Source organism: Chiloscyllium punctatum, chromosome 6 (genome assembly GCF_047496795.1).
Source record: "Chiloscyllium punctatum isolate Juve2018m chromosome 6, sChiPun1.3, whole genome shotgun sequence".
Classification (NCBI taxonomy): Eukaryota; Metazoa; Chordata; class Chondrichthyes; order Orectolobiformes; family Hemiscylliidae; genus Chiloscyllium; species Chiloscyllium punctatum.
The window spans coordinates 9,153,618-9,179,473 of NC_092744.1; the positions used below are offsets into that span (position 1 = coordinate 9,153,618).

General features: G+C 42.8%; 1 protein-coding gene across 2 annotated transcripts in view; it reads right to left on the reverse strand.

The window, feature by feature from the left end:
• Positions 1 to 25,856, reverse strand: part of plod2 (procollagen-lysine, 2-oxoglutarate 5-dioxygenase 2) — a 171,348-nt gene that overhangs the window by 101,379 nt on the left and 44,113 nt on the right. For both annotated transcript variants that reach the window (XM_072572006.1, XM_072572007.1), the window contains exons 2-3: positions 5,825 to 5,916; positions 459 to 595 (exon numbers count right to left, since the gene is read on the reverse strand). In XM_072572006.1, the coding sequence (XP_072428107.1) occupies positions 459 to 595; positions 5,825 to 5,916 (229 nt within the window). The remainder of the gene's footprint in view (positions 1 to 458; positions 596 to 5,824; positions 5,917 to 25,856) is intronic.

Below are 25,856 nucleotides of genomic sequence, written 5' to 3' on the forward strand. Positions count from 1 at the left end.
GAATGTTACAAAAATAGTACTGAGAAAGAGGCACAAAGATGTTAATTAAAGCTTAAAGTGGCTGGCAAGAATTTAGACCGTTCACTGTGTTGTTCAATGATAGTCAAAGCCACAGAAAGTTATTTCTAAACTTAAGAATTGGTTTGAAGAGTATTTAAAAAGTGTTGAAAGCAGTCAACCACAGACAGGATGAAAATTTCCTTCCTCTATTGGTCAGATGATGCGCAAATAGAACTCACCCTTCAGGCTCTATCACCTCAGACACAGCAGTTCACCTACGTTCCCTTCAGTTAGACATGGCATTAAAAAGGTGTTATTAATTCCATGCACCAAAACACAGCAAATGTTTGGATTCAATAGATCAAGGTTCCACAAAATTGTCCACCCAAATGTCACTGAGCAGTGCAGTTTTCCAGGAAACTGAAATATGAGATCACCGTTTCAAGCACACACTGTACCTGTCAGTGAACAGCACCACAAGATCATCGCGGTCAGCGTGATTTTGCATCTCTTCCTTCAACAGTCGCACTTTCTGTCCTCCACCAATTGTGTGAGGTATGTTTCCCCCACGCCACTCCTCCTCTGTACCAAGTACCTGCACAGAGGAACAAAGCAGAAACCCCATTCACACGAGGAAGCCAAAACTGCAGCATTCCTTCCAACGAAGGGTCACGCAGAGTCGAAACGTTAACTCGGTTTCTTTCTCCATATACGCTGCCAGACCTGCTGAATTTCTCTAGCATCCCTGCTTCTTGTTGTAACACTTCTTTTAATTCAAAAATATACTTTAAAAAATATCTTTATATACACAGTCAGTTCCGTAGAGTAGCATTTAAAGGGACAAACAAATATTGGAGTTTGACTCTATCCAACAAACAAACCCAAGGAATTTCTTACTTGTGCAGAATTATATTTACATACATCTGAGGCACTGGGAGGGTCCAGAAACTGAACAGACATCCATTTAACTTTGACAGAAAGATCTCAGACAGTGGTCCTTCCACATTGTGCCTGGACAGCAGCTGCTCCAAGCTTTGGTGTGAACATTCCTGATGGCCTGGAAAGGTCAGAGGTGAAGGCTAAAAGTGTCTATGGGTAGAGGTCAGAGGTGAGGGATAAGAGCGACTGCGGTTAGAGGATTAAGGCAAGGGGAAAGTGTGACTATGGGTAGGGGTCGGAGGTGGGGGGGGAGAAAGAGTGACTATTGGTAGGGGTCGGAGGTGAGAGGAAAGAGTAACTGTTGGGTAGAGGTTGATAGTGGGGGGGGGGGAGGAGCGACTATGAGGGGTCAGAGGTGGGAAGTAAGAGTGACTATGGGTGGGGGGTGGGAAAGAGTGACTATGGGTAGGTGTCGGAGGTGCTGAGGGAAAGAGTGGCTTTGGGCAGGTGAGGGGAGAGTTTCCTGATTAAGGAAACCCACCTTTGTTTCCAGTCATCCTTTTAAATCACAAGCCATAGGCTCCTTCTGCTATGTTTCCAATCCCACCGATCAGACAAGCAATCAGTCTGGCCAGTTGTCATGATTCTGAAATGCATTAAACCCATCCCCACACTAATTGGTCCAGTTCTGTACGAATTACAGCTGTCTCATTTTCAACTATTTACACTTCCTGTTAGCACCCATTCAGCATTTGCCACCCTCCAGGCTTATCATCAGCTACCCCTTTGTTTGCCTCAGTAAGGAGACTATCACTGCACTATAACAACCTTTCTCATATTTCAAAAGGTGGGATTTGAACCCACATCTCCAGAGCGTTACACCCAGCATTCTGGGATTAATTATGTTATTGGTATGAACAAGGCCAGATCCCCTCAAAATATTTCAGGACCCTAACCCTAACTTTTTCTTAAACACAGATGTGAAGTGGATATTCCAAAAGCGATGCAGCTGGTCAAACCACTCATTTTTGAGAAAAACAGAATTTATTTAAACAACATAATTGAAACATGAATAAAAGCAAGCGGAATTTAGAATCTTAGCTACAGAGGAACCTCGATTATCCAAATATCAATTCCAAATTTCAGATTATCCAAAGATTTCAAAGTCCCACAAAAATGTTACATCAAAGAGGTAAGTGTATTCGATTTACCTGTCTTGAAGAACATGTGAAAACGCTGGCAAAATCAAAGAAACACAAGCAACTTAAGCATCAGCGATGGATTTTTTTTTTAGGCATGGGTTGTTACACAGCCCTTTACAAAAATAAGTATTTTAGAGTATTCCCATCACTTCATTGGGCTGTTCATTAAAAAAAAAGGCTGAGAATGTAAACGCGTGCATGGGGTAGTACTTCTGTCTTTCTATTGCGAGACTGAGTTCCCAGAAACAAATAAGTGCTCTTGCGATCATAGAAGCTGTTCGGGACCTTGTTTAATGCTGGGATTGCATATACAGTATTTGTGTGATGGTGCCCTTTTCATTTTAACCTGTGATTTGCAGACTGCAAGGATTAGTTTGTTTAAATGGCAGACTCATTAAAGTTATAGAATTTAAACAAATTCTCCAGTAGGACAGCGTTAGATCAGTGTGTCTTTCCTCATTTAAGATAAAATCGATTATCTGAACGAAATAGTGCCCGCCAATCACATTTGGATAATCAAAGTTCCTGTGTATTGGAAAACTTAACCAACTCAATACAGCAACTTAACTAATGAACTGTTCCAGCCCAGTAACATCCCATAAACACACCCCTTGGCAAAAAAATAAACTCAAATACAGATTCTTATAGGGCAGAGGGAACAACTTGCAGCGAGAGATTTTAGAGAAATTGAAAGGTTTTCTTTACTGAAGCTTACAACTCCCCTGGACTCACATCTTGTGACTGCAACAGCTAAAACATACTAGAAAGAAAATCTGAACTGACAGAATTGGCCAATCACCTTCCATTGTTAAACTTTTTGAAACCCTAGGCACCTCGGCTTTTCCAACCTCTCTTCAAAATAAAAGGATAAAATAACCTTTTTGAAGAGGCAGCATCATCACAATTACTACCATGTCATCAGGTCCACTAAAACTTCCTTCCCTGACCAGGAATCTAACCTTGGTCAGAGAGGTGAAAGCATGAAATTTTAACCACAGGAACATAACAAGCTTCAGGAACAGAGGTGCATCCCAAACCATGCATCAGTGAGTGGTTTATCACTCATCAATTGTTACTTCCTCATTCATCTGTCCAGAGATGTTACGACGTGCCTGTGGACAGGTGAGTCTTGAACACAAGCCTCCTGGCTCAGAAACAAGGACACTAGCACCATACCACAAGAATTCTAATTACCTTTTTATTACTTTGGGCTGTCTGGAGTATGGGCAATGTGAAGAAATCAAATCAGCCGTGATCTTACTTAATGGCAAAGCATGCTTAAGGAGGTGATTGGATCAATCCTGCTCCCAACGTTTACATTTGGACATGTTTTTAATCATTCTGTTTTGATTTGTTATGAGACATCTCCAGCCATTCTGTGGAAGTGTTGGCACTCTAGATCATGGTCTGGCCATGTCTTTTTAAACAGCAAGAGAACTGTCCCTCTTTCTCTCCTACTAGCCCTTCAACACCAGGAGTCCAATTACAGTTATTACAGTCACAGAGTTGTGCAGCACAGCAACAACACCCTGAGATGTTGGAGAAGACTTGGAGCTTAGATTGTGGACCAGTTTGTTGGTTTGCACGTTGGGCCAGTGTGTTTGCTTTCAAACATTTCATCACCATACTACGTAACATCATCAGTGAGCCTCCGGTGAAGCGCTGGGGTTCTGTCTCGCTTTTTATTTACCTGTCTGGGTTGGTCATGGCTGATAGAAACAGAACCAGAAATGATACCGAGTGGTTGGTAAATGGGGTCCAAATCGATATGTTTGTAAATGGAGTTCCGGTTTGAATGCCTGGCCTCCAGGAATTCCCGCACATGTCTCTGTTTGGCCTGTCCCAGGATGGATGCATTGTCCCAGTCGAACTGACATTCTGATTGGACAATGAATCCACTCCCTGCTCTTTATTTAGCTACAGCTCTGAAAGCTTCAGGTGGGTGTGCCTACAGCATTCTGGGGAGGTTTGGGTGCCACAACTACTGAGGTATGTTCAGTTCTGAAAATTAAGACTGAAAATCTGTCCCAAACTGTCAAGAAAATAAACCCACCGGAATCGCCATTTAAAAGACTGGCGCACTATGAGATTCGGATAAAAGAATACGGCTTATAGAAGTTATTCCTGTTTAACCTCCTTTCCCTTCAGATCCACTAACTATCCTTAGCCAAATGGTCAAAGACAAAACTAAACACTGTGTAGTCGGTGAGTTGAAATCCTGTTTTCCCTCCCTTCCTTCCCAAAAATAACCCCTCAATTTTCAAATAATAATTCTGAAGAAAGTCCAATTAAATGTATGAAGACAGAGAGAACATGACACGTGTACATGCATGATCTATGATCTCTCATTCTTATTGTTAGAGGTTAAAGTGGAAGGTGACAGGGAAACAGGTTTAAGGAAGCAACTTAGTGGAGAGAAATGTTGCTGAACTCTATCTTTGCACTCTGGGATAATCCTGAAACACTGAGCAGATTTAGAAGAAAAATCATGATGGGTACAGATAGATTTAACAGGTAGATTTTCACTAGGATGGGTAAGGTAAAAAACTAGGTGGCATTTATCAAAGGTGAGATGAGACAGATTTAAAAATGAGGGGCAAATCTTTTACATAAGGAGTGGTTCATGCATGGAATGAACTACCAGAGGAAGTGGAGGATGGGGCACGATTCCAACATTTAAAAGACACTTAGGTAAGTACATGAGTAGGAAAGGTTTAGAGGGACCTGGGCCAAATGTAGTCAGATAGAAACATGATTTGGAGATGCCGATGTTGGACTGGGGTGGACAAAGTTAAAAATCACACAACACCAGGTTATAGTCCAACAGGTTTAATTGGAAGCACACAAGCTTTCGGAGCGACGCTCCTTCATCAGGTGGTAGTGGAGGGCTCAATCCAACACACAGAATTTATAGCAAAAATTTACAGTGTGATGTAACTGAAATTATACATTGAAACATTGATTGTCTCTTAAGCGTTTCATCTGTTAGAATATCATGATAGTTTCACTTCTTTCATGTGTACATCACAAAACCTTTTTTTTAAAAAAGTTCCACCTTTTTAAAAAGGTGCAACTAGTTTAGTTTGGGATTATGTTCAACATGGATTGATTGGATCAAAGGGTCTGCTTTTGTGCTGTATGACTATTGCTCAATGACTGTATGAGAGCAGGACTTGTTTGAGCTTTATGAACAGGGTACTGAGTTGGATGGTCAGCCATGTTTAAATTTAATGGGAGAGCAGGCTTGAAGAACCAAATAGCCTACTCTCCTCTCTATATATCTGTGGTGCAACCCATTCTGATAATGAGCAGCTCTGTGTCATAGTTTTTAAGTTTGCATCCCTTACAATTAAGGAAGGGAAGATTAGTGCTGCACCATAGTGAGAGAGAATATTGGTTTCCCTAGGAACTAAGGCAGATGAAAAGTAGTGGTTCAACAAATCAACAACTGCAAAAATATTGTAATATATGGAGGTTCAAGGACGACCTTTGGGAATACAGAATGTGTAGTAAGTGAATTGGAAATATTTCATTTATAAATATTTATATATATGAAGATGGTAGTCTGGGGAGTGAGTTCTTCAAGAAGGTAATCAGTGATATCTTTATCCATGATGGTTACAATGAGAGTAAAAATCTATGTCAGGAAGAAAGATAAATGAAGGCACTATGAATACACGCCAACAAATTATTTGAACCTTTAGATCTTGAAACATTCTTTGAGCTACATTGAAAGTGCCTACCTTGACTGTATAGTTGAGATGTTGAGCTGTCTGCATGAAACGTTTGAAGCCATCTGTTTCTTTGGTCGCTACCGTAAGCACCAACAGATTTTCTGAAATGAAGATATTTAAAAGATGAGAAAATTGCTACAAGGAGGAGCATCTGCAATGTGTTCACACAAACGAAACAACACGTTCAGGCAACGAACATCGATCTAGTCACTAAAATAAAACGAAGAACAAAGAAAATTTACAGATCAGGAACAGGCCCTTCGGCCCTCCAAGCCTGAACCGATCCAAATCTACTGTCTAAACCTGTCGGTCAATTCCTAATCATTTGAATCCCTCTGCTCCCCACCTACTCATGCATCTGTTCAGACACATCTTAAATGAATCTACCGTGCCTGCCTCTACCACCTCTGCTGGCAACGCGTTCCAGATGCCCACCACCCTCTGTGTGAAGTACTTGCCGCGTGTATCCCCCTTAAACTTTTCACCTCTCACCTTGAAAGCGTGACCCCTCATTATTGAATCCCTCGCCCTGGGAAAAAAGCTTATCTCTATCCACCCTGTCTATACCCTTCATGATTTTGTAAACCTCATTCAGGTCCGCCCCTCAATCTCTTTTTTTCTAATGAAAACAATCCTAATCTACTCAACCTCTCTTCATAGATAGCACCTTCCATACCAGGCAACATCCTCGTAAACCTTCTCTGCACCTTCTCCAAAGCATCCACATCCTTTTGGTAATGTGGCGACCAGAACTGTACACAGTATTCTAAATGCGGCCGAAACAATGTCTTGTATAATTTTAACATGACCTGCCAACTCTTATACTCAATACCCTGTCCGATGAAGGCAAGCGTACTAAATGCCTTCTTGACCGCTCTATCCACCTGTGCAGCAACCTTCAGGTTACAATGGACCTGCATTCCCAGATCTCTCTGCTCATCTACTTTTCCCAAGGCTTTTCCGTTTACTGTATAATTTGCTCGAGAATTAGATTTCCCAAAATGCATCAAAACAAAGATGCTGAACATTTGAAACAAAAACAGAAACAGCTGAAGAAACTTCACAGGTCAGGTAGCATCTGTGGAGAGAAAGCAGAATTAGCATTGAGTCCAGTGAGTGATCTGAAGCAAGGTTATTGAACTCAAACTTGGAGTTGGAGGAGGTAGGGGAGGTCCTTGATGAATACTTTGCCTCAGTATTCACCAGTGAGAGAGACCTTGTCCTATATGAGGACACAGTAAAACAGGCTGATATACTCAAACAGGTTGAAGTTAAGAAGGGGCATGTGCAGGAAAGTTTGAAACACATACAATAGATAAATCACCTGGGTCATATGGGATACACCCAAGGTTTCTACGGGAAACGAGGGAAGAGATTGCTGCACCTTTGGCAATGATCTTTGCACCCTCATTGTCCACTGGCGTACCACCAGATGATTGTAGGGTGGCAAATGTTATTCCTTTGTTCAAGAAAGGGAATTACAACCAGTCAGTCTTATGTTTGTGGAGGGCAAGTTATTGGAGAGGATTCTGAGAGACAGGATTTATGATTATTTTGGAAAAGCATAGCTTGTTTAGAGATAGTCAGCATGGCTTTGAGAGGGTCAGGTCATACCTCACAAACCTTATCGAATCCTTTGAGGATGTAACAAAACACATTGATGAAGGTAAAGCAGTGCATGTGGTGTACATAGATTGTAGCAAGGCTTTTTATTAAGGTTTCCCATTTTAGGCTCTTTCAGAAAGTAAGGGATATGGGATACGGGAAATCTGGCTGTCTGGATACAGAATTGACTGGCCCATAGAAGACAGAGGGTGGTAGTAGAGGAGAAGTATTCAGCCTGGAGCTCGGTGACCAGTGATATTCGCAGGCATCTGTTCTGAGACCTCTGTTCTTTGCAATTTTTATAAGTGACTTGGATGAGGAAATGGATGGATGGGTTAGCAAGATTGCTGATGACACGAAGGTCAGTGGAGTTGTGGATAGTGAGGAGGGCTGTTATAGGTTGCAATGGGACATTGACAGGATGCAGAGCTGGACTGAGAAGTGGCAGATGGAGTTGAACCTGGAAAAGTGTGAAGTGATTCATTTTTGAAGACTGAATTTGAATGCAGACTACAGGATTAAAGGCAGGATTCTTGGCAGTGTGGGGGAACAGAGCGATCTTGGAGTCCACATCCATAAATCCCTCAAAGTTGTAACCTAAGTTGATAGGGTTGTTAGGAAGGCATATGGTATGTTGGCTTTCATTAGCAGAGAGAAAGTGAGGACTGCAGATGCTGGAGATCAGAGCTGAAAATGTGTTGCTGGAAAAGCGCAGCAGGTCAGGCAGCATCCAAGGAGCAGGAGTATCGACGTTTCGGGCCTGAAGAAGGGCTCATGCCCAAAACGTCGATTCTCCTGCTCCTTGGATGCTGCCTGACCTGCTGTGCTTTTCCAGCAACACATTTTCAGCTTCCATTAGCAGGGGAATTGAGTCCAAGAGCTACAAGGTTACGCTGCAGCTCTATAAAGCGCTGGTTAGACCACACTTTAAATATTGTGTTCAGTTCTGGTCACCTAATTACAGGAAATATGTGGAAGCTTTAGAGAGGATGCAGAGGAGATTTACCAGGAAGTTGCCTAGACTGGAGGACATGTCTGATGAAGAAAGGTTGTGGGAGCTCAGGCTTTCCTCATTGGAGTGAAGGAGGATGAGAGGTGGCTTGATAGAGGTGAACAAGATGAGAGGCATAGATAGAGTGGATAGCCAGAGACTTTTTCCCAGGGTGGAAATCGCTATCATGAGGGGCCATGATTTTAAGGTGATTGGAGGATCGTTTAGTGGAGCTATCAGAGGTAGGTTCCTTATATAGAGTGGAGGGTGCATGCAATGCAGTGGCAGCAGTGATAGTAGATCAGATATATTAGGGACATTTAAGGTGATTCTTGGATAGGCATATGGAAGATAGTAAAATTAATGGTATGTAAATTAGTCTGATCTTACAAGTAGAATAAGGGGTTGACACAACACTGAGGGCCGAACGGCTTGTACTGTGTTGTACTGTTCTTTGTTCAAAATATTAACTCTGTTTCTCTTTTTACTGGTCCTGCCAGGCTCGCTGAGTTTCTCCAGAAATTTCTGTATTTCATCAAGTCAGCATCAATAAGAGAGAGATTAAACTGTTTTCATTTGATACTCTCCGTGAGAATTACAATCAGCACCAGAAGATTGTTAGAGATGTAGTATTTCATGCACGAAGAAAGGAGGAGAAAGTGAGGACGGCAGATGCTGGAGAATCAGAGTCAAAAAGTGTGGTGCTGAAAAAGCACAGCAGGTCAGGCAGCATCCGAGGAGCAGAGGAGTCAACGTTTCGGACATAATCCCTGCATAGGAATGTTGACCCAACAGTATCATTCCACTAACACATTCAGTCCTTTGGCGGAACTGGTCCTCAAATCCTCCCACTTCCTTCAGACCAAAGGGATAGCCACGGGCCCCAGCTATACCTGCCTCTTCAACGGGTACGTAGAACAGCCCATCTTCGGCAGTGACACCGGCACTATCCCCCACCTTTTCCTCCACTCCACTGATGACTGCAATGGCGCGAGGTTGAACAATTCACCAACTTTACAAACACTTTCCACCCTAACCTTAAATTCACACAGACCACCTCTGATACTTCCCTCCCCTTCCTGGACCTCTCTGTCTCTACCTCCAGTGACTGATTCAACATCAACATCTATTTCAAACCCACCGACTTCCAAAACTACCTGGACTATACCCTCTCCCACTCTGCCTCCTGTAAAAACATAATCTCTTATTCCCAATTCCTCTGCCTCAATCATATCTGGTCCCAGGAGGAGCAATTCCACTCCAGGACATCCCAGATGGCCTCCTAGTTCAAGGACCACAATTTCCCCTCCCACATGATCAACAATGCTCTGCAGTGCATCTCCTCCACTTCCTGCACCTCTGCCCTTGAACCCTACAACTACAACAAGGATAGAATCCCTTTAGTCCTCACCTTCCACCACATTCATCACGAAAGATGTATTTCTTTCTCCACCCCTATCGGCATTCCACAGAGACCACTTCCTTTGTGACTTCCTTGTTAAGTCCATGCCCCCCCCACACCTGGCACCTTCCCTTGCAATAGCATGAGGTGTAAAACCTGTGTCCACACCTCCTTCAAGGCTCCAAAGGATCCTTCCACAACTGGTAGAGATTGTCCAGCACACTCACCCACCTCATCTACTGTGTCCGTTGCTCTTGGTGTGGTTTCCTCTACATCAGGGAGACAGGATGCCAACTTGCGGAGTGTTTCAGGGAACATGTCTGGGACACAAGCATCAAACAATCCCACTATCCCGTGGCCGACCACTTCAACTCCCCCTCCCACTCGCCCAATGACATGCAAGTCCTGGGCCTTCTCCACTGTCAAATCAAAACCAACGAGAGAAAGAATGCCTCATCTTCCACCTCGGGACCCTTCAACCACACGGCAATATTGACTCCATCAGTTTTTAAATCTCCCCTCCCTCCACCTCATCCCAGATCCAACCCTCTTGACCTGTCCTACCTGTTCATCTTCCTTCCCACTTCTCCGCTCTACCTCTCCCCACTGACCTATGTCACAATTACCCTCCACCTGCATCCACCATGAGAGGCATAGATAGAGTGGATAGCCAGAGACATTTTCCCAGGATGGAAATCACTATCGCAAGGAGACACAATTTTAAAGTGATTGGAGGAAGGTTTAGGGGAGATGTCAGAGGTAGGTTCTTCACAGAGAGAGTGGTGGGTGCATGGAATGCACTGCCAGCAGTGGTTTTAGAATCAGATACATTAGGGACACCTACCTTCCCGCCAACCCCAGCCCACCTGCTATTTATCTCCCAGACCTCTCCACATTCCTGATGAAGGGCTTATGCCTGGAATGTCAACTCTCCTGCTCCTCAGATACCTGCTGTGCTTTTCCAGCTCCACACCTTGACTCATACAAGAAGGAAGTCAATAATTGTTCAGTTGTGAAACAGAGATTCCTCAAGGATTCCTCATGATCAGGTTTCATGTCTGGAACTCCTGGGACACACATTTCCCATGAAAACACAATTTGTCTTTTTATCACATTTTTGCACTTGTCTTTTCTCTATTCACTAATAGGACAAGGGCGTCTTTGACAGGGTTTATTGCCCGTCTTCAGATGCCCTTGAGAAGGTGCTGATGACCTGCCTTCTTGAACCGTTGCCGTCCATGTGCTGTCAGTACATCCACAGTGTTATCTTTCTTTTTATTGAGCCACAGGGTGTCACTGGCAAGATCAGCATTGATTGCCCATCCCTCTTCCCCAGAGTTAGTTGGAAGTCAACCACATTGCTCTAAGTCTGAAATCATAAAGGCCTGACCAGGTATGGGGGACAAGTTCCTTCCGTAAAGGACGTTAGTGAGTCAGTTGAGTTTTTCCAGCAGCTGACAGTAGTTTCATGGTCATCATTAGACTTGATTCCAGATTTTTCACTGAATTCAGATTCAATTCACTACCTGCCATGGAATGATTCAAACTCTAGCTCCTAAAACATTAATGGGGCTCTGGATTACCACGCTCATGATAGTAACACGATGTAAAAGTGTGGTGCTGGAAAAGCACAGCTGGTCAGGCAGCATCCGAAGAGCAGGAGAATCAATGTTTCGGCCATAAGCCCTTCATCAGGAATATTATGCCTGAAATGTTGACTCTCCTGCTCCTCAGATGCTGCCTGACTGGCTGCACTTTTCCGGTGCCACACTTTTAGACTCTGATCTCCAGCATCTGTAGTACTCACTCACCTGATAATAACACTGGGCCATCTTGCTATGCTATTTATCACAATTTGCAATATTTATATTCGTATTTCCCTTTCCTCATTATGCTTTCAACACTTTTTCTTTCCTATTCCTCAGCACAAGTCTTTTTCCCAACATGGGGGAGTCCAAAACTAGAGGGCATAGGTTTAAGGTGAGAGGGGAAAGATTCAAAAGGGACCTAAGCGGCCAACTTTTTCATGTAGAGGGAATGGGCTGCGAGGGGAAGCGGTGGAGGCTGGTACCATTACAGATTTAAAAGGCATTTGGATGGGTATATGAATAGGGTGGGTTTGGAGGGATATGTGCCAAATGCTGGCAAATGGGACTAGATTAGAAGGGTCTGTCTCCATGCTGAGTGTCTCTATGACAAGTCATAGTAAAGCTCTTTTTACAGGTTTGTCACAGAGGTTTTCCCATTACTACCAAAAGGGAGACCTTTTAGAAACAGGGCCCAGATTTTAATATCCAGACCTCATGCGCTATTTTTAAGGAAAACTCTATGAAAATTTACTGCATTATCACCGATTATAATGTTGCAGGAGAAACATTCTGCAGGGATCACTGTGCATCGTGTGGTCTGAAAAGCCAGTATCTTTCAGAAATACTTAAATCAGATACTTACATAATGTAATGATTGAAGACAATGTTAAAATATTATATGTGAGAAACTGAAAGGTTTTGCAAAAATCTTTTAAAGCCATGAGTTATAAAACAGAAAGTAAGGAAATATTCAGTGAATCAGGCAGTACCTGTGCAGAGAGAGGACACTGTCAATTATTCTGGTAAGGACCTTTCATCAGAACTGAGAGAAGTCAGATGTAGCACATTTCAAGTGCATCTTGTATTTTTTTCTCCCCTGCCCCATTACTACTTCAGTTGACCATCAGACTAAATCTATTTTGATTAATCTTTCTGCACTTCCATCCTATCACAGACCTTCCTGTTTACGGTGTCCCATCCACAACAAATAAATCTGTAAATCTTTCCAACCTTGTTGAAAGGTCCTTGACTTGAAAAAATGAACTTTGCTTTCCATCTGTCCCTTCCCTCCATAAGTTCTGCTTGATCTGCTGAGTATTTCCATACTTTTTTGTTTTTATTTCAGATTTCCAAAGTCCATAGCACTCTGCTTTTCATATATTCAACTGTCATGACTGAACCAGTGGTTCAAAGCTGCCTGATGGCACAGACAGAATCAGTCTCATGAAATCCAATTTGACCCAATTTTTGTTTTATTCATTCACAAGATGTCAGCATCTCTGGCTAGGCCAGCATTTATTGCCCAGAGGCAGTTTCTTTGACAATGACAACAATCCTTTGACCTTGTTCCTGTGATATGAAAGTACACATCACAAATATGGTTTTACATAATTGGAGCAAACTTCTTAGATTAGAATTAGATTATAATCCCTACAGTGTGGAAACAGGCCCTTCGGCCCAACATGTCCACACCGACCCTCTGAATAGTAACCCACCCAGGCCCATTTCCCTCTGACTAATGCACCTAACACTATGGGCAATTTAGCATGGCCAATTCACCTGACCTGCACATCTTTAAACTGTGTGAGGAAACTGGAGCACCCGGAGGAAACCCACACAACACGGGGAGAATGTACAAACTCTATACAGACAGTCGCCAGAGGCTGGAATCGAACCTGGGTCCCTGGTGCTGTGAGGCAGCAGTGCTAACCACTAAGCCACCGTGCCATCCCAAACTGATAGCGATCATGTACTGAAGCATGGGATCGTGCATCGAAAGACATGAATGACTGGATTTATATTGCACATTCCAGTATATATGAAGCATTGTCAAAGAAATTTAACAATCTCCATCAAAAGGAGTCAACAAAAATGCTGAACTACACACCCAATGAGTTAAAACAAAAGACCAAAGCAAGTATGGTCAGAGGGTACCTTCAACATGGGGCTTGATCTGAATAAACTGTTGTTGAAATCCTGCTCAAGGGGAGGATTTTCTGACACAGAATGCTTTTGAAGACTAAACAAATAGACTTTGCAATGTACACTTCCGGACTGCAGATTTTATAAACAAACACAGTCTAATAAAAGACAGTTAGTTAGTAGGCCAGTTACAGAGTTTTTCATTGCATTTGAAAGCCAGGTTGTAGTTTTTAAATATGCGCCTTTTTGTGCTTCTTAGAATTCAACTGCAAATGAGTATATTGTTTTCTTTGGGTCATGTGATGACATCTGCTATTTGAAGATAAGTTCAGAAAATTGTTGAGGTGATGTTTAATTTAGCGTTCAGCTCAAGTGAGTACAGCCTGACAAAGGAATGGAAGGAGGCAGATGTGGATTTCATTTCCCAACAGGAGCGACAGACAGATTATTCCATTTACAAAATACTCATTCAGCTGTTACAGAACACAACTGATAAATAACTGAAAACTTTAAAATTATCAAGGGTGTCGATGCCATTGTTACAACTTTTTCTCTGATGGGGAATACATAACTAGAGAACATAACATTAATGAGAACTAGGAGTGAAATCTTTCACTGGATTAGTGGTGCTGGAAGAGCACAGCAGTTCAGGCAGCATCCAACAAGCAGCTCGTTGGATGCTGCCTGAACTGCTGTGCTCTTCCAGCATCACTAATCCAGTATTTGGTTTTCAGCATCTGCAGTCCTTGTTTTTACCTCGTGAAATCTTTCACACCAAGTGTAGTGGTAATAACGGGTAAATGGATTTGAGGTGCAAATCAGCCATGATCTAATCAAAACGCAAAAAAGTTTTGTGGGGCTGCATGTTTTCCTCTGAAACCCCAAACTGCAGAGGAATAAATCTACAGAATTAATGAAATAAACCAGAGGCATGTGATCTTTTATTAAAACTGAAAGATTAATGCACAACTAATTTCCACCTTCCTGAGTTCCTCAGTGCTTAGTGATTATACAACAAATACAGCATAGGAACAGATCCTTTGACCCACCCATCCTGCTCCGATTTCTGATGCTTATTTAGACATGCTACCTATTGACCATGTGCAGATCTATCTCTTGTTCACCTCATGTTCATGCATTTATTAAGATATGCCTTAAATGTTGCTAATGTGCCTGCTTCCATCACTTCCATTGGCAGTATGTTCCAGACACCCATCACCCTCTGTAGGGGGAAGCTTTCACCTTCTCACCCTGAACCTGTGCTCTCTTGTCATTGACCTTTCCACCCTGGGCAAAAGCCTCCGACTATCCACCCTACCTATCCCTCTCAACACCTTAGAGGATCTCTATCAGGTCACTCCTCAGCCTCCACATTTCCGGTGAAAATGATCCAAGTTTCCCCAATCTCTTATCATAACTGAAACCCCCAGAACAGGCAAAATCCTCTGCACCCTCTCCAATGTATATACGGCTTTCTGGTAATGTGGCGGCCAGAACTGCACACAACATTCCAAAATGTGACCGAACTAAAGTTTTATACAGCTGTAACCTAACACTCTAACATTTATCTTCAATGACCCAGCCGATGAAGGCGAGTGTGCGGTCTGCCTCCTTGATCACTTTATCCACTTGTGGTGCCAATTTCAGGGATCTGGAGACTTGTGTGCCCATTTCCCTCTGTATACCAATGCTCCTCAAGGTTCTGCCATTTATTATATAATCCACATCTGACTTTGATCTTCCAAAATGCATCATCTTGCATTTGTCTGGATTAAACTCCATCTGCTATTCTCCGCCCAAATCTGCAATCTATTTATATCCTGCTGTATCCTTTGACAAATTAAACAGGCCAACTACATTTTCCTCACATATATATTTATAAAAGGTCCCAGCACTGATCCCTGAAAGCACCACTAGTTATTGATCTCCATTCTGAAAAACAACCTTCTCTGTCTTCATTGACCAAGCCAGTTTTGTATCCAAATAGACAGCTCACCCCAATCCTGAGACTCTATCTCATGTATCCTGTGCCGAAAAATGCATTGCTGGAAAAGCGCAGCAGGTCAGGCAGCATCCAAGGAGGAGAATCGACATTTCGGGCATAAGCCCTTCTTCAGGAATTTCCTGAAGAAGGGCTTATGCCCGAAACGTCGATTCTCCTGCTCCTTGGATGCTGCCTGACCTGCTGCGCTTTTCCAGCAATGCATTTTTCAGCTCTGATCTCCAGCATTTACAGTCTTCACTTTCTCCTCATGTATCCTGTGCCAGAATTTTAAAAATTCCAAATCAAAAAAGAATTGTAAACGACAACCTCAGCTTCAGTAAAACATGGTTATCATTGTTCACTTCCGATCCTTGACTTACTCAAGTACAACTCTAAAAAGAAAAAAAAAACCTCCTTGGTTTTATTCTGAAGAGTTGTAGATTTTAGGCCCCGAAGTGCACTGTAATAGTTCAAACAATCAACACATCATTGATTCAAAACGCATGGTCCTAGAAATTCAGGAGATTTCTTTCTGTGGAAAATGTAATCTTACCAAGGTTAAAGGTCAAAAGTCTTGGTATGCTTCCCAGCTACCATTGTAGGAACTAAGAAAATTGCAAAAAGCCTGGGAAACAGGGACTATGTGGCCCAATTTCCTAGTTCTCAAGGTCGATAACACTCATCTTTTCTGCTTCAGCCTAGAAGGGTGTATTCAGTGAACTGGCTAGCATTGGAACCTACAGCTATAACGTGTTCCAATCCAGACAAGACCAAAGCACGTCTCTGCTGTTTTACAGTGTCAGGTCAACAGGACTAAATTTCCAGTAACTGAGCAATAATACCTCACATTCATGGAAACCATATAGATGCCTGATTTCAACAACAGAAACAGTCGACAGAGAGTATTTGGAGTATTGTTTGCAGTTTTGGGCCCCATATCTCAGGAAGGAGGTCCTGGCTCTGCAATGTATTCAGTGGAGGTTCACGAGTATGGTCCCAGGAATGAAAAGCTTAATGTTTAAGGAACATTTCAGGACTCTGGGCTTATACTCCTTGGAGTTTAGAAGGATGAGGGGGGGATCTAATTGAGACATACAGAATTCTGAATAGCCTGGATAGAGTGGATGCTGGGAGGACGTATCCATTGGTAGAAGAGACTCAGACCAGAGGGCAATTTAGATAAATGCAAGTTGTTGCATTTTGGAAAGGTAAATCAGGGCAAGACTTGTACACTTAATGGTAAGGTCTTGGGGACCGTTGCCAAACAAAGAGACCCAAGGTTCATAGTTCCTTGAAAGTGGAGTCACAGGTAGATAGGATAGTGAAGGCGGCATTTGGTACGCTTGCTTTTATTGGTCAGTGCATTGAGTACAGGAGTTGGGAGGTCACATTGTGGCTGTACAGGACATTGGTAAGGCCACGTTTCAAATATTGCATGCAATTCTGGTCACCTTCCTATCAGAAGGATGTTGTGAAATTTGGAAGGGTTCAGAAAAGATTTACAAGGATGTTGCCAGGGTTGGAAGATTTGAGCTACCAGGAGAGGCTGAACAGGCTGGGTCTGTTTTCCCTGGAGCGTCGGAGGCTGAGGGGTGACCTTATAGAGGTTTACAAAATTATGAGGCGCATGGATAGAGTAAATAGACAAAGTCTTTTCTCTGGGGTGGGGGAATCCAAAACTAGAGGGCATGGGTTTAGGGTGAGAGGGAAAAAAATTAAGAGAGACCTAAGGCACAATCTTTTCATGCAGAGGATGGTATGTGTATAGAATGAACTACAAGAGGAAGTAGTGGAGGCTGGTACAATTGCAACATCTAAAAGGCATCTGGATGGGTATATGAATAGGAAGGGTTTGGATGCTAGCCACAAAAAGACTTGACCCACTCTCATTAGTATATTTACATACAGATGAGGAAGGACACCACTTTTACGGGGACAACACATCCATCCTAGGACAAGCCAAACAGAGACATGCTTGAGAATTCCTAGAAGCATAGACTTCCGATTGGAATGCCATCAAACACATTGAGTTGGATCCCATTTATCACACCCTGAGAAAAAGAACAGGAAATTATATCGCTAACACAAAACCTAAACACAAATAAAAAGCGGGCTATACCACCAGTGCTTCATCCAGAGGCTCATTGATGATGTTACCTAGTGTGGTGACGAAATGTCTGAAACCGAACCTTCCAGCTCAGCGAGCAAACCTACATCCAGAAGGTTTAAAGGGATATGGGTCAACGCAGATAAATGGGGCTAGATTAGCTTAGGATATCTGGTCAGCATGGATGAGTTGGATGGAAGGGTCTCTTGCCCTGCAATATCTGAATAACTATACAACTCTCATTACTTTAGATTGATGTACTGGTTACTGACAACCTTAAAGAAATAGTACTGGCCTATTCACTCCTCAAAAACATTTCATAGTTTTAAAAAACATTGGTGTAATACTCTCTGAACTTTTACTGGTCCAATTGTCCAAAATCTCAAACCTCTCATCACAATTACAAGTTTTCACTTTCCAACCACATGAATCTGTTCTATATTTCCAAAGTTTAAATAATTTGCCTGTTGTAGAGTGCCTAGAAACGCGTGCAGTGTGTTTTCACATTGTAGGCTAAGGAATGCTTACTTTTTAAACAAATATATCATTCTTCTCTTTACTGTTGTACGCATTGCATGTCTTAAGAAAAAAACTGCTGGTCTATTTAAGGCAGGATCCACCTACACTCAACCTTTCACAGAAGTGTGCGCTTGCAAGTATGCACTTTAGCCAGAATCATAAAACATCGCAATGATACAAGATGCCATTCCCAAACACTGATATCACTTATTTGGCAAAGTACTGAACCTTTTGTCAGAAAGCAAAAGCGGGGGTGGGAGCAGAAAGAGAGGGAGGGACATTTCGCAAGTTTCTTCTGCATGCCAATAAATGAAACAGGAAGGAACAGCAAAAAATCTTTCTTCATTGCACTGAGACAGTGCTTCCCAAACTTTGTCCCTCTGCAACTGTGTTTTGAGGCTTGAAAATTGAGATAGCCCTTCAGTGAGAAACATTAAGAGCTGGAACACAGTTGGACAACGGTTAGAACTTCTTCAGAACTGCACACTGAACATTGCTTCCTCAGAGCTCATGACACCAAAATTTCAACATGTGACTCCTTTTGGAACCCCAATTTCCACTTTGACAAGCCCAGCTCTAAGGATTATAGAACATAGAACAATACAGCACAGAACAGGCCCTTCGGCCCACGATGTTGTGCCGAACTTCTATCCTAGATTAAGCACCCATCCATGTACCTATCCAAATGCCGCTTAAAGGTCGCCAATGAATCTGACTCTACCACTCCCACGGGCAGCGCATTCCATGCCCCCACCACTCTCTGGGTGAAGAACCCACCCCTGACATCTCCCCTATACCTTCCACCCTTCACCTTAAATTTATGTCCCCTTGTAACACTCTGTTGTACCCGTGGAAAAAGTTTCTGACTGTCTACTCTATCTATTCCTCTGACCATCTTATAAACCTCTATCAAGTCACCCCTCATCCTTCGCCGTTCCAACGAGAAAAGGCCGAGAACTCTCAACCTATCCTCGTATGACCTACTCTCCATTCCAGGCAACATCCTGGTAAATCTTCTCTGCACCCTCTCCAAAGCTTCCACATCTTTCCTAAAGTGAGGCGACCAGAACTGCACACAGTACTCCAAATGTGGCCTAACCAAAGTCCTGTACAGCTGCAACATCACCTCACGACTCTTGAATTCAATCCCTCTGCTAATGAACGATAATACTCCATAGGCCTTCTTACAAACTCTATCCACCTGAGTGGCAACCTTCAAAGATCTATGTACATAGACCCCAAGATCCCTCTGTTCCTCCACCTGACCAAGAACCCTACCATTAACCCTGTATTCCGCATTCTTATTTGTTCTTCCAAAATGGACAACTTCACACTTGGCAGGGTTGAACTCCATCTGCCACTCCTCAGCCCAGCTCTGCATCATATCTAAGTCCCTCTGCAGCCGACAACAGCCCTCCTCACTGTCCACAACTCCACCTATCTTTGTATCATCTGCAAATTTACTGACCCACCCTTCGACTCCCTCATCTAAGTCATTAATAAAAATTACAAACAGCAGAGGGCCCAGAACTGATCCCTGCGGAACTCCACTTGTAACTGGACTCCATGCTGAATATTTACCATCTACCACCACTCTCTGACTTCGACCGGTTAGCCAGTTTTCTATCCAATTGGCCAAATTTCCCTCTATCCCATGCCTCCTGACTTTCCGCATAAGCCTACCATGGGGAACCTTATCAAATGCCTTACTAAAATCCATGTACACTACATCCACTGCTCTACCCTCATCCACATGCTTGGTCACCTCCTCGAAGAATTCAATAAGACTTGTAATTCATTTACAGGTTGAGGGCATGTCTGGCCAAGCCAGCACTTGTTGCCCATTCCTAATTGCCCAGAGGGCAGTTAAAAGTCAACCACATTACTGTGGGTCTGGAGTCATGTGTAGGCCCAGACCAGGTAAGGATGGCAGTTTCCTTCCCTAAACGACATTAGTGAACCCGATGGGTTTTTCTGTCAATGGATTCATGGTCACCATTTGACCCTTACTTCCAGATATGACCGAGTTCAAATTACACCATCTGCCTTGGTGGGATTCAAACCCGGGTCCCCAGAAAATTACCTGGGTCTCGGGATTAAGAGTACTGTGATAACATCACTTGGCCATTGCCTCCCGTTAAACATCCATATATTGGTTTGTTTAAAAACAAAGGTGTGAATACATGTTAATATTATGCAGTCAGTGCAAATTTAAAACAGCAGTTTAAAATCATCCTGATTCCAAAATTTTTCAGAAGGTGGTCCAAAGAGTTAATCTATATAAAAACCAAAAGAACTGCAGATGCTGGAAATCAGAAACAAAACCAGAAATTGCTGGAAAAGTTCAGCATCTGTGAAAAGAAACCAAAGTTAACAATTCTGTTCCAGTGACCCTTCTCCTGTGTATTGTTTTTCTTTTCTACTCTATACATTTTCCATTCTATTTTAATAGGTGCTTTTATATTGTCTGTAATCAAAGTCAAACTGCATCCTTCGAAAATAATTTGCTGCGAGAAATCAAGCATGTGCCAGCAAAACCTGTTATCTTAACTAGTATTTTCAAGAAATTCACTTACTTAGCAACTACAAGCTAAAATACAAAAAAGGTTTTCCAGAAGAATTTTGCAAGCATTTAGGTAGGATTTATTACAACCCAGATTCAATTCACTGAAAGTTCTTTTGGCTCAAAGGTTGCAAATAGGAAGGCCTAAACTATTTTCAAATCTGTCACTGCGTTGGTGGTCTGCAGCATTTTTGGTGATACTATAGTAACACATAGCAGTCCTCCTTCCCCAGTAAACAACAGTCAAAAGCTCCATATGTTGAATTTGACACGGAGGTGAAACATTTTAGCCTGAGTAATGGCTTTCATTCCTATACACACCATTAACTTTTCTTCAATTGACGAAAATTCCAGCAGTGCACACTGGGCCAAACAACTGGCCACCTCCAAAATTCCTCAGGGAAGAAAGAGATTTGCCTCCCATTCTGGAATGCTACCACAATATAACATATATCAGGCATATCACAGCTGAGTCCATTAACAGAGTACACAAGTCAACAAGCCTCAGCTTTTAGAAGAAATGTATAACTTTCAAGACCTAAATGTTTTCATTATGTTCTGACATACAAACATAACTGTGCAGCAGCCCGGCAGCATTTCGCTGCCTCTGAACTGGTTACAGATGGCCTATTGAGAAAAGCTTCAATTCCAGACAGCAGTGAATTCTCTTTCCCCCGCCCAGTAAATAATATGTAAGTTTTAGACAGACCACAGTCCCCAGTATCCAGTATTCTGCCAAGATGAATCCGACCAAACTGCGTTCAGCACAAGCTCGCAGCCAGCGCAGCCAACCTCCCTGGCGCGTCCTTGCTTCTGTCACAAGGCAGCCCAGATTTCCAACATGTCAGACAACCTCTCCAAAGTGGTGAAAACGGCACGAGCGATCAGAAACCCCAACTCCTGGAAGTGGCATTTCGTATCTTCGAAGGGAGTTGGCAAGGTTTTGCAGGCACACTTCATTGATCTCCAGCTGTAGAATCCCAACAGTGCAGATAGAGGCCATTTGGCCCACAGAGTCTGTACGCACCCTCTGAACAGCATCCCATCCTATCCCCAGAACTCCACATTACCACCTCGCCTGCATATCCCTGAACACTAAAATGGGACAATTTCACATGGTTAATCCACCTAACCTGTACACCTATGGCTGGGAAAACCATCAGCAGCCTCCTCTCACATCGGCTCTTGGCACCCATTTAGTGTGAAAATCAAACTGTGTACATTAGACTTGCTCACAGCAGAATGGAATCTCACTTGGATAACCAGGCATTATCTTTGGAAAGGCATGGCACCTCTTTGGACTTTGTCACAGAGTCAAGAGACCTATAGCATGGCATAAAGTTAATCTCACCTGGTGCAGACCCCGTGCAATATAACCTACACACATCTGTCTCAGTCCTTTTGATCTGTACATCCTTGCTTATTATGATCTGCTTGTACTGCTTGTTAACAAAGCTTTTCACTGTACTTCGGTACACGTGACAATGATTAAAATCAAATCAGAGACCCTTCAGACAAACGTGCCCATTCCAACCAGATATCCTAAATTAATCTAGTCCCATTTGCCAGCACTTGGCCCATTTCTCTCCAAACCCTTCCTACTCATCCAGATGCCTTTTAAGTGTTGTAATTGTACCACAGAGTCATAGTGATATATAGCACAGAAACAGACCGTTCAGTCTAACTTGTCCATGCCGACCAGATATCCCAACCTAATTAGTTTCACCTGCCAGCACTTGGCCCATATCCCTCCAAACCCTTCCTATTCATATACCCATCCAAATGCCTTTTAAATGTTGCAATTGTACCAGCCTCCACCACTTCCTTTGGCAGCTCATTCCATACACGCACCACCCTCTGCATGTAAATGTTTCCCCTAAGATCTCTTTTATATCTTTCCCCTCTCACCCTAAACCTATGCCCGCTAGTTCTGGACTCCCCCACCCCAAGGAAAATACTTTGTCTATTTGTCCTATCCATGCCCCTCATGATTTTGTAAACCTCTATAAGGTCACCGCTCAGCCTCCGATGCTCCAGGGAAAACAGCCCCAGCCTATTCAACTTCTCTCGATAGCTCAAACACTCCAACCCTGGCAACATCCTTGTAAATCTTTTCTGAACCCTTTCACATTTCACAACATCTTTCTTATAGCAGGGAGACTGAAACTGCACACTGTATGTCAATAGTAGTCTAACCAATGTCCTGTATAGCCACAACATGACCTCCCAACTCCTATACTCAATCCACTGACCAACAAAGGAAAGCATACAAAATGCCTTTTTCACCATCCTGTCGACCTGCGACTCCACTTTCAAGGTGCTATGAACCTGCACTCCAAGGTCTCTGTTCAACAATGCTCCCCAGGACCATACCATTAAGTTTATTAGTCCTGCTAAGATTTACTTTCTCAAAATGCAGCGCCTCACATGTATCTAAATTAAACTCCATCTGCCACTTCTCAGCCCATTGGCCCATCTGCTCAAGATCCCATTGTAATCTGAGGTAACCTTCTTCATTGTCTACTACACATCCAATTTTGGTGTCATGTACAAACTTACCAACTATATCTCTTATGCTCACATTCAAATCATTTATACAAACGACGAAAAGCAGTGGATCCAGCATTGATCCTTCAGCACTCTAGTGTTCCACTCCACAGGCCTCCAGTCTGAAAAGCAACCCGCCACTACCATCTTCTGTCTTCTACCTTTGAGCCTTTTCTGTACCAAATAGCTAGTTCTCCCTGTATTTGATGAGACCCAACCTTGTTGACCAGTCTCCCATGGGGAACCTTGTCGAATGCCTTACTGAAGTCCATTTATAGATCGCGTCCACCGTTCTGCCCTAGTTAACTCTGTTTCTCTCTTCACAGATGTTGCAAGACCTGCTGAGGTTCTCCAGCTATAGAATCCCAACAGTGCAGATAGAGGCCATTTGGCCCATAGAGTCTGCATACACCCTCTGAACAGCATCCTATCCTATCCCCAGAACTCCACATTACCACCCAGCCTGCATATCCCTGAACACTAAAACAGGGCAATGTTGCATGGCCAATCCACCTAACCCGCACACCTATGTCTGTCTTTGTTTCAGACTTCCAGGGTACGCAGTTCTTTGTAAAAGGAAAGTGGTGACTGTGTAGCTGTTATCTTAAAAAAAAAAGGTGGTCCTTTTCCCAAACTGGAAGGTGGTGTGTGTTGCTAAATTTCTTCCCCACAATGATGAAACAATGGCATTTTGACACAAACAGCGGTGTAGATATGAGACAGTTCTGCTCACTCCTTTGGCCCCATTAAGTATCAACAAGCATTCCCAACAATAAAAAAATCCCATCCCCACTCCCTACACTATACTGACCTACCAGAGGAATTGAAGGAAGATACACAGTCCAAAACAAATTCACACAAGTATAAACTTTTGAGCTGTGCACAGACGAAGCAGAATCCAGCCACACTATGATCAAAGCTGCTGGCTGGTCAAACCCTCCATCAGTTAATTCTTTCTGAAAACGACGAGTTTTCTGGGCTCTCATACTTGCCAAGTCTTCAAGAAGAAAGCTGAAATCTAAATTTGAAATCAGATAAACGTTGGGTTTTTTTAAACTCAGGAAATGGTGTCACTTGTGCTAAAATGCTCCTGGTTTATTTTGTTATCTTGGTGTTCACATACATCATGTAAACAAGATCTTCAGGAGTCAATAAAAACACACTTCCACCAACAAACGTGTTAAGCCAATTGAGTACTGAATACTAATAAACTATGATTTCATGAAATTATGAAGACTGTTTCATGGAGAACAGAACTAAACAGTCATACCAGACTCGAAACGTTAATTCAGTCTCTCTCTCTCTCTCCATGGATGCTGACAGACCTGCTGAGTCTCTCCAGCTTGTTTCAGATCTCCATAATCTGCAGCATTGTGCCTTTATTTGAGACATGGCAATAATGGCCATTGGAGGAGGACATGGTGGAAGATATAAATTGGACTTTTGACAATGAGGATGAAAGGAATCAGCACCTGAGTGACATTTCAATCAGATCCAGGATATTAATAATTATCTCTCGGACTTTATCATTTTGAAAGGGAAGAAGAATTTCAAAAACACATTATCAACATAATTTAATGTCTGTTCATCTCCTGAGAACCTGTAAGAACAAAGAAACATAGAAAATAGGTGCCTGATTGGGCCATTCGGCCCTTCGAGCATGCACCACCACTCAATATGATCATGCAATCTTAGTATCCCATTCCTGCTTTCTCTCCATATTCCTTGATCCCTTTAGCTGTAGGGGCCACGTCCCTAATGAAGGTATATTCAAGAAGGTATAAATAAGACCCAAACAGCTTTCTGTGGGAGAGAATTCCACAGGCTCACAACTATGAGTGAAGAAATTCTTCCTTATTCTTAGACTGAGACCCCCAGTTAACAATGGTCTCTCTGCGCATCTGCAATGCTGAATTTGATTCTATTTGGGGTACACTGAATGCCTTTTAAAAATAAATCATCACTTCCTCATTGTTAGACTCAGTAGCAATGTTATATCACATGGAATACAGGGTGAACAAAATACTTGAATTCAGAACTGCCTCGAAGGTAGAAGACGCAGGGTGGTGGTGGAGGGTTGCTTATCAGACTGGAGGCCTGTGATCAGTAGTGTGCCACAAGGATCGGTGCTGGGTCCACTGCTTTTCATCATGCATATAAATGATTTGGATGTGAACACAGGAGGTATAGCTAGTAAGTTGACAGATGACAGCTGACCCCGAAATTGGAGGTATGGTGGATAACGAAGAAGGTTACCGCAGACTATAATGGGATCCTGATCAGATGGGCCAATGGGCCGAAAAGTGGCAGATGGTGTCTAACTTAGATAAATGTGAGGTTGCATTTTGAAAAGGCAAATCATGGCAGGACTTATACATTTAATGGTAAGGTCCTGGAGAGTGTTGCTGAACAAAGAGATCTTGAAGTGCAGGTTCATAGCTTCTTGAAAGTGGAGTCGCAGGTAGGTAGGACAGTGAAGGCAGCGTTTGGTATGCTTTCCTTTATTGGTCAGAGCATTGAGTATAGGAGTTGAGAGGTCAATTTGAGGATATACAGGATGTTGGTTAGACCACTTTTGGAATATTGCTTGCA